At 38.8% G+C, this 9,463-nt stretch overlaps 1 protein-coding gene across 3 annotated transcripts; it reads left to right on the top strand.

Annotated features, from left to right (window-relative positions):
- The first annotated feature begins 4,671 nt into the window (after positions 1-4,671).
- On the top strand, positions 4,672-8,353 carry LOC128864346 (uncharacterized). Of its 3 annotated transcripts, none has more exons than XM_054103962.1 (3): positions 4,672-5,740; positions 5,801-6,475; positions 6,542-8,353. In XM_054103962.1, exons 1-3 carry the CDS (start codon positions 4,942-4,944, stop codon positions 6,976-6,978), a joined length of 1,911 nt encoding a protein of 636 aa, XP_053959937.1. In that variant the 5' UTR covers positions 4,672-4,941; the 3' UTR covers positions 6,979-8,353. The 3 variants fall into 3 exon arrangements, with proteins under 3 accessions (XP_053959937.1, XP_053959936.1, XP_053959935.1); XM_054103961.1 differs by having other exon boundaries at positions 6,530-8,353; XM_054103960.1 differs by having other exon boundaries at positions 5,801-8,353.
- Positions 8,354-9,463: the final 1,110 nt, after the last annotated feature.

Raw genomic sequence — 9,463 nt, 5'->3', positions numbered from 1 at the left:
AATCCGAGGTCCTTCTCAATCTCCTCTGCCGCAAGCGTGTTATTGGTCTTGTCCGTTGGATGCCTCACCTTTAATCGGCTTGATGACTTTCGACATTCTTCAATCACCCGTTGGTACATCAGCATTTTGTCGTTGTAGTAGACGTAGCGCATTTTTCTGGTGTTACCCTTCGCTTTGGTCAGAACCGGAATGCAGCTATGGTAAATTACTTCCCGCGATATGCCTTTCCATAGGCATTGGAACGGTTTAATAATTCCCCTTAAACAGTTCAGGGTCGGCTCATCCATACATTTTAGGATTTTGACTCCACTAAACCAGCCAGCGCCATCGAATGATGGCATTGGAGAGTCTGCATCTTCTGCATCCATTTTTGTGATCATGACGTCTATTAGTTTCATCTCTACTACCTTCCAATTGTCTTGCGACATCTGCCCCAGAGTATTGTTATAGTCGACAGCTAGCCGTTTGCTTGCTAGCTCTTTCTCGATCCGATTTGCAAACTCCGTATTCGAGGTCTCGCACCATTTTTTGGTGCTGAAGTGCGCACGACTTTCCTCAACCAAGCCCTCCTGGTTCGGCTTGGCTCTAGGCTTCTTCTTCATTATGGCGCTGGCTTTGGCAACTTCGCCAGGAGAACGCTGAAGAGACTCCTCGTCGCCGGTGTTGATGCTCCCAACGTTTTTACGATCCGAATCTGCTAGGACAATGATCATACGTTGCAGCATGCTGGTGTTGTTGGTGGAGTTACGACCCAGGTTTACAGGGACTCTGGCATCACAACTCCTTATAGTGGCAATAGTATTACAACTGCTCCAATCCCCGCAGAGGTGCAGTCGCTGACGACGCAGTTTATATATTCACCGCGCCCGCCGGCGGTAGCAACTGCTTCTTCCACCGACGTTTGAACTGATATCCCAGCCCGTCCTTTGCCTTTATCGAACCCCAGCATGGCTTTTCTTCTGGTAAACTAACAGTTACATTTTATGCCTTCTGCCACCTACCCTAAACCTATGACTTGAGAAAGGACTTATATAGCATGAGCGTGCATATACGACTCATGGACGTAATTGCATGATCATAGCATGTGCAGCTTTCTTTCGTCTTTGCTAGACACACCGCGCTATGATCATGAACACGCTCCAAAAGATCACAGAGTGATATCCATTGCCCGGTCAGCACCCACGCGGAGTGTTTGCTAAGAGGATTTTTGCTAACCATTAAATGACATAATGCATACATAATTTAAAATAAAAAAATCTTTACTAAAAACAGGAATATTGAATCTGCTAAGTCCCAAAATTATTAATATACATGAAAAGAGCTGCAGCCAAAGTAATTAATTTTCAAAAATATGTTACAAATCTGGCTCAGTGCTATTTAAAATTTGTCTAAAATTGTCACTGCACGTGAACAGTATGTTTAGCTAGCTAAAAAGGTGATGAAATTTCCGCATAATGAGATATATGTATATTATATAGGCCGCAAAAATATTAATGAGACAGAATTTTGGACGATTTTAATTGCACCCATGCGCAAAACTAAAATGGGAAATAGGTAGGTAGGTAGGTGGGTAGGGTGTTTGTCATAAAGACACACTTAGACCTTTCGCAGGTCCATTGTGATACCACTGGAGCTTATCCTCACCCTACGTGTTCCTTTTCAAACCATCCGGTAGCTTTAATAAACGAGCAGAGCTTCGTTAGTTTTAGATGGAAATGAAGACTTCATTTGTGGATAATACTCTCGTTTTTATTACCATAAGTCCCTCTTTCATGGCAGTGAATTTCGCCTGAAATAAACTGCAATGATCAGGTATGCGAAATGATTGGCATACTCCGAGTTATCGACTTTGTTGTTCAGTTTTGCGCCATCTGAGTAGATGTTTAAATAATTTTTCTTAACAATAAGCCCATTATCCCATTCCGCTTTGGAAGGAAATACTGTGACGAAGGATTTATTTAAGTTGATGTCCTTGGTCTTACAGAAATCATTTGTGCCAGGAATGCAGGGGAATTTTTCTAAAATTGAAGAGTGCCCTCTTTGGTTCGTTCTGAGTAGGCCGATTGCTCTTAGTCTGAGAGCTGCTTTGGCAGCCGTTTGCTTACCGAATTGCTCTATTGGTAAAAGGTTAAGCATAATATTTAGTGCATCTGTGGGTGTGGTCCTAAGGGCCCCGCAGATGCAAAGACTGGCCATTCTTTGTACATGTACCATGGTTCTTTTAATGTATAATTTATCTAAAGCCGGCCAACATACTAGTATGCCGTATGTTAGGATTGGTCTGACAATTGCTGTGTAAAGCCAATATACGATAGATGGGAAGAGACCCCAACTTAGTCCTATCAGCTGTTTACAAGAGAATAGTGCTATTGTTGCCTCTTTTACTCTACCATCGACATTTGCCTTCCAACTTAGTTTTCCGTCTAGTATTAGACCTAAGTAGCGGGCCTCATCACTAAATGACAGTGTCGTTCCATCTAGAGTCGGGGCGCTATATTTGGAATTTTATGTTTCTTGGTAAATAGGATGAGTTCAGTTTTATTGGGGTTGACGTTTAGTTCATTTGCTTTTGACCAGTTTTCAACCATGTTTAGTAAATCTTGCATGACTTCTCTAAGTGTATTTGGAAATTTCCCTCTTACTACCATTGCAACATCGTCCGCATATGCTACGACGTGTTGAACTCTCTCCTCTAGGCTCTTTAGCAAGTAGTTTAATGCCAGCACCCATAGGAGAGGGGACAGGACACCGCCTTGAGGTGTTCCTCTGCTAATTTTTTTCTTGATCTCTATGGTCCCTAGGGTTGCGATCACAAATCTGCTCAAGAGCATGCTTTTGATGAACTCAACCAGAGCGCCAGAGATCCCGAAATCCGTCAGTGCCTTTATTATAGTATCCGGTAGGATGTTGTTGAACGCGCTCTTGATATCAAGGAAGGCTACCAGTGTGAATTCTTTATTATAAATTGACTTCTCGATTTCTGTAGCAAGTGAGTTAAGTGCTGTTTCAGTAGATTTCCCTTTACAATATGCATGGGAGATATAAATTCTTGTAGAATTTCATTTGATAAGCGAAAATCGATAAACTTCATTTCGCTTCATATATGATATTACATTTATTTTTTAAAGTATAAATGGGCAGTGACTTTGAAAACGTGTGACCCTTTGGAAATCAGAATCTAAATATTAAGTGCAATATTTATCCCAATGTTGTGCTTCATAAATCCATCCTAGTGGAATCTGAAAATGTTATCCTAAATATCAACTTGTAGCCTACAACAAAATTAAAGCAACCTTAGTTTAGAAATATTTAGAGGGGCCTCCAAACAACACATGGTCTTTTATGAAGAACCTTTTCAAGGAAGTTCGACAATGTCTGCCGAGGGGCGATAGAAAAAGTATTTTCTTTCATTTTGATATTTATTGCCCACAGCGGATTTCGAACCATTCCATTACCGAGTAGTAGTCACAAAGCAGCCCATTCGTCTACGGCAACTGCCATCATACATCCATTACATATACATAAACTCTTCCAGTAACTACAACCTTTTTACGCACTGGGGGAAGTTTTAAACTCGACTTACTTTGAATGGTTAAGCAGCATTAGACCATGTTGAAAATATTAAACAATTAGGTAAAACAATTGAGCTTTAAATTATGGCATTAAATTTGTTGTTCGCACATACAATTTAGCTTGCACAATTAGTATTTGACGGCTAAAAAGGCTTTTTCGTCGGTGAAAAATTCGGTGGAGAAAAATGGTGTAAAACTTAACTTTACAATGAATTTTAAAAATAAATACGAGCGAGTTTTGATTGGAGCCTGGCTTTGTTCAGAAAACAAGTAGGTTAACTTAGTTCCTGCCCCCGTGGCCGAATGCTTAGGTGCATAACTACCATTCGGAAGCGTCTGGGTTCGAATATCCGGGCATGAGACACCAAATGATTAAGAAAGTTTTTTTCTAACAGGGTTCGCCCTTTGGCAGTCTAAGGCGAACCTCCGAGTGTATTTCTGTTATGTAAAAGCTTGTGGAAGCTGGTAAAGCAAATTAAATATGTTTTTTTTTTGCCTCCAATGATGCTTCCTTTATTACAGATTTTTTTTTAAGTTACTCAACATCAATTTTGTCCCCCACGATTGTTTTGTTTTTTTCTCTATTTGAGTTCCTGATTTCACAGAGTTGCATAGAGATCTGACACAAATTGATTGCCAATTAAGAATTCACTAAGTATTAATTGGCAATTTTAAATTAAAATGTTTTGTTTTAATTAAGTAAGAATTGGCAATTAATAATTTTAGTTTAGCATGGTAAATTGAATTGCAATTACTTTAATTCACATGAGCGCACTAATTGGAAAAAGTTTAATCCAATCAAATTGATACAAAATATCACTGAATGCTGTGTGGGGCATAAAATGTTACTTAGTCTCCGCCGGACCATCATTTATATTGAGTCAGCATTAGTCGGCTGAATACTCGCGGTCATTAGCTTCATGAATAAAAAATGTACTACTCCATGTCTCGTTGCTGCTTACAATGCTTTTACATTTTGCGCAAAGCGAAATGTCAGTTTAGCAAAAATTTGATCCCTTTATTTATTAATAAAGCTATTCCATAAATTCTCACAAAATTAAAAAAATATTCGTCTTTATATCTACGATGGCTTAATTTGTGGTAATCTTCGTATGCATATATTTCTATGTATGCATGCATATGTATCATAGTTAGATTCATAAAAACTTGTATGATAAATACTGAATTTCATTCCAAGAACTTTCGAAAAGGGGTATATTCGTATGAAATCAAACGTATTATTAAAAATGATTTAAAAACGGGTATTGTTATTGAAAATCCACGTAAGCTGTGACTCAATTCGTTCACAACATTAAAAGAACACCAGTACTACGATAAGTTTAGATTTTTAAATCGGATTGTGATTAAAATGAATCTACGGAAAGCGTTTAATATATTTTCGTATTCTAAGACGGTTTACTTGATCCTGTTTATATCGTTCAGTAATGCTGAATTAGATGCAAAATACTCCGATGGTACTTCTACTGATAGCAGAAAAAAGTATTCATTGACAGCAATTTGCGTAGAAATAAAGCCCAGTAGTCCACACGAAGAACCATACCTAATGTGTAAGAGAACAAAATTTCCTTATTTTCAAAATACCATATATGGATTTAGGGTAGATGATAAAGCAGTTTCTGGCTCTAATACAAATCTCGAACCCGATGTACAAATACAGCCCTTCCAGTACTTTCATAATTACCATTACGACAAGAAGCACGATATCGATCGGCCTGGGTTGGAAAGTCAAATTCAAAACAAGTCTTTGGTTCTATTTAAACAAAATAAACAAATACATGTTAGGCATCTACAAAGTAGCCAAACGAAGTCAGATATTTCTGATTCGGCGCCAAAGACCCCTTATGATCTCCAGCTCTTGACAACGACGCCATCGCTATACAGAAGGCTTCCACACAACAATGCGAATAAAAATCCATCCAGTTATCCGAACTCAAACAATAAGTACATAGAAAATAACAATTCGAAACAATCTCTAGATAGTAGAATTACACAAAAAGAAGGATCTATAAGACCAGATCAACTGTTTCAACAATCAACGATTTCTTCGTTTGAAGGACCAAAAAGTAACTATGTCAATTTCTTCGACTACCGAGATTCTAATATTAAGCAGAATGTGGGTCCTGTGGAAGCACATTCAAGTCCTTACAGTAAGCCAAGCCGTTAGTTTACTACATAAACCTATTAATTCATCTGCTATCTATTTACAGTTAAAACGACCGTGCCTAAATATTTCCTGGAAGTATTACCATCCAATGACGACACGAAGGAGAAAAGTAGGCAAAGAGGTATATCCGATGATTGTTATAGACAAGCTGTTAATGAAAATTCACGTAGATTGTCCGATTTGGGTCTGACTTTGCAAGAGCTCAATTATATTCAGCCATCGCCGGAATTTAATGGTATGAAGCAATTCCATATGGAGCCTCACAAATTACCATATGCGGATGATCCGGTCACGCAAAAATTTTATAATTCACTGTATTACCCTCCCTTGATGACAACTAAACATCGTCATGCATTTCTTGAAAACCCTATTTGCGCTCCATTGTCCAACCATATGAATAATATCGAACCCCAGTATTCAACAGAGCTGCATTCAACTTGCATACCAAAAACTCTTACACCAATGCAAGGGGCAACAAAGAGTGGGCCTAATCAACTTCGAAATGAAGAAATATCTGAGCCAATAGAACCGTCAAATAATTATTATAAAACTTGTCTGCCAGAAACGAGACTCACGTTACATCCTATTCTTATAGCGCCGCTCTGCTATAATCGCCTATTGGTACTTCCGTCACCGCTCAGTCTGATATCTTCCGAAAACCAATATTTGAATCGCCCCGAAACAACAGAATTTGTTGCTTTACCTAACAGCCCACTAGGTAATATATTCCGGACAATATTATTTCCACAATTTAACATACTACCACGTTTAGGTGGGTTACTAGGTTCAACTCGACCAAAACAGCCTCGAAACTCAAAGACCTCAGCGGGGATGTCAGAACGCGGGGAACAGAAAACGCCACCAGTCATACCCCAGATATCACCTCGTCAAAAAAGCGAAGATATCAGCGAAATATCGCAGTTGGATGATATGCAAACAACAGCTTTCCTTGGGCCCACCACCACTACCCGTCCTGCAGAAGAAGTTGTTTCGACAACGCTTAAATCAATTGAGGCCGTTGAAGAATCTGTCAAGGAAAGCACCACTTCTGAGGAAAGTCAGATTGGAAATCTTATAACAAGGATGCCAATAGTAACAATGAAAACAAATGACACAAAAACTGACTTACAAACAAAAGACACTGGGGAGGAATCGATGAAAAAAGTTCAAACTTTGCTTGCAAAAGCACGTCACTCTCAATTGAGGAATAAATCTAATTAAAATTCAAACTTTAATAATCTCCGTGAAATAAATAATATCAATCAAAAGCCGAACAAACCTTAGAAAAAACTGTTTCTGTAAAAACATGTATGTATGTACATGCATACCTATGTACTTATGTAATTAAAAAAGTATGTTTAATACAGTGATGTTAAAAAAGTAGGATTATAGATTTATTCAGACCGCATTTGGCCAATAGACAATGCCGTTTACCAAAAAATGGGTTTGAATTCCACTGCCAAGGCAAATCTATACAAGGTGATATCGATTCTACATATATAGTAATTTGGGAGAGTATTGTTTAATTTTAGCAGAAGGAAGAAGAGGGAAAGAGAATAATAATATTTTCACTTTGACACAGGCACCAATCAGCGAAGGAAACAGCATGTCCTTGATGTAATTTGCCTTGCCCTTTGCTAATATTGGGTATGGCAATGAGTTTCCGCCCTCGAGAGGGATATCGAGAGACGTTTGGTGACGTGTGAGAATCTTCTTGAACGGCAGAAAAGAAAGGGTTTTCTGCATCGCATCGTCACTGGCGCTGAAAAATGGATCTATTATGAAAAATGTTGGAGCCTGACGGGTGAATAAGGTCCATCGACAGCGAAAAAAATATTCATACTTCAAAGGTTATGTTGTGCATCTGGTGGGATCAGAAGGGTGTCATCTATTATGAACTCCTTAAACCATCTGAAACCATCACTGACGATCGTTACCGACTGCGGCCTATGCGTTTGAATCGAGCTCTCAAAGAAAAGCAGCCGGAATAGGAAGGTAGATAGGACTGACATGAAACTGATTTTGCTGCATGACAACGCCAGGTAACACGTTGCTAAATCGCTCCAGAAATATTTAGAAGGACTGAATTGGGAAATATTGCTCCAGAGCAGTTCACTTCTTACGAGAGTATCGCAAACTGGCTCAATGAATGAATCAATTCAAAAGAACTCGAGAGGGATCCGTATGCTGCTTGAAAGATGGAGTAAAGTTGTAGCTTCCAATGGCACATGCTTCAATACACAACTTTGTGGCGTGCGTCTTGATTTTGTTCCACAAATGAACTATACATTAATTGAAAAAGGTCAAAGACTAACTTCAAATCCCTGATCCAGTTATGTAAGGCTGCAGGCGAAGCCGAAGTCGAAAAACAGTGCAGTAGTAAACATATGAAAGTGATCACAGTGCAAGCGAAAACGAATATGTGGGGCACTGTTTTCAAAGACAAAACGCTTGTGTAGTGTATTGTTTACATTTTATATAATTTTCTACAGCTGTGAAAGAAACGCAAGTTACTTTTGCTGTTAGTGAACGAAGAATTGATAGTAGCTATTGTATTTTTGGCGAACCCTCACTGAGACATAAGGCCCATGTATTAATGACAATTTAATTAATTGAAATAAACTATCTTGAATTAAAAAAATACTGTGAATGGGTTTCTCATTTTCAAATGGATCTCCAGAGGTCACATAGTCACACTTCTTCCTCTTCCGCCCACTACCCCAAATGCAGTGGCGAAATAAGTACACATTTCCCTTTTGTCAAAGTCATAAACAATCTCTCAGCGGCTACGATGGGAGTTTTATGGAAATCTGTCCGTTGTTTTTCAATAAATGGATACATTTTTGAATAAAAGATTTCCATTGATTTCGGTTTTCAGATTTTGCTTTCGTCTGTGCCCATGCCAGATTTTAGTCTGAACGGTCAAGGTCCTGTATGTTGCTACATCCCCAAGATTTCTTTGGACGTCTCCCATTTCGTGCTATTTCGTCTTATGGATTCCAGTCTAAAGCAGCTCTGCTGACTTCGTTCCCTATCTAGCGCCATTTTCTTTCTCGAATTTCAATATTTATCGGCCTTTGGTTACATCTATTGAATAGATCCGCATTTGAGATACAGTACGAAGATAGCGATTCACAAATATTTGAATTTTGTTTGATACTTCGTCGTGTTGTAGCCAAGTTACACAGTCATAGGGCAGGGCGGACTTAACGTTAGTATTGAAAAGACGAAGCTTAGTTTTTCTTGTCAGCTGCTTCGAATACCAACCATTATTTAAACTCGCGAAAGTGCCCTTTGCTTCAACGTCTTTGACGTCTTCTACTGCACGACTGTCTAGTATTAATTGTGCTATACTTAGCCTTGGTTTTGTTCACGTTAATACGCAGAGCCACACTTTCAGCGTGAAGCGAAAGACTATCAAGCTTTGATTGCATATCCTTCGCTTTTTTCGAAATCAGCACAATGTCGTCGACGTAATCCAGGTCGTTCAGGTACTACATACTCAGGGATGCCAAACGATACCCCTTTTAGGGTTGCTATGTAATCCTGCTCCCAAAACATTGTCGATAAAAAACAATAAAGGTGAAAGAATGCAGGCTTGTTTGACCCCTACAGTTGTCTTTATTGGATGAAACACCATTATGCAACACTACACAAAAATGCTTCGCATTGCATATTGGATAAGATTGCAAATTTTTTTTCGAAC

This window comes from Anastrepha ludens, chromosome 5 (assembly GCF_028408465.1).
Source record: "Anastrepha ludens isolate Willacy chromosome 5, idAnaLude1.1, whole genome shotgun sequence".
Lineage (NCBI taxonomy): Eukaryota > Metazoa > Arthropoda > Insecta > Diptera > Tephritidae > Anastrepha > Anastrepha ludens.
Note: the sequence above shows the minus strand (reverse complement) of the source record. Positions and strands in the feature narration are given on the sequence as shown.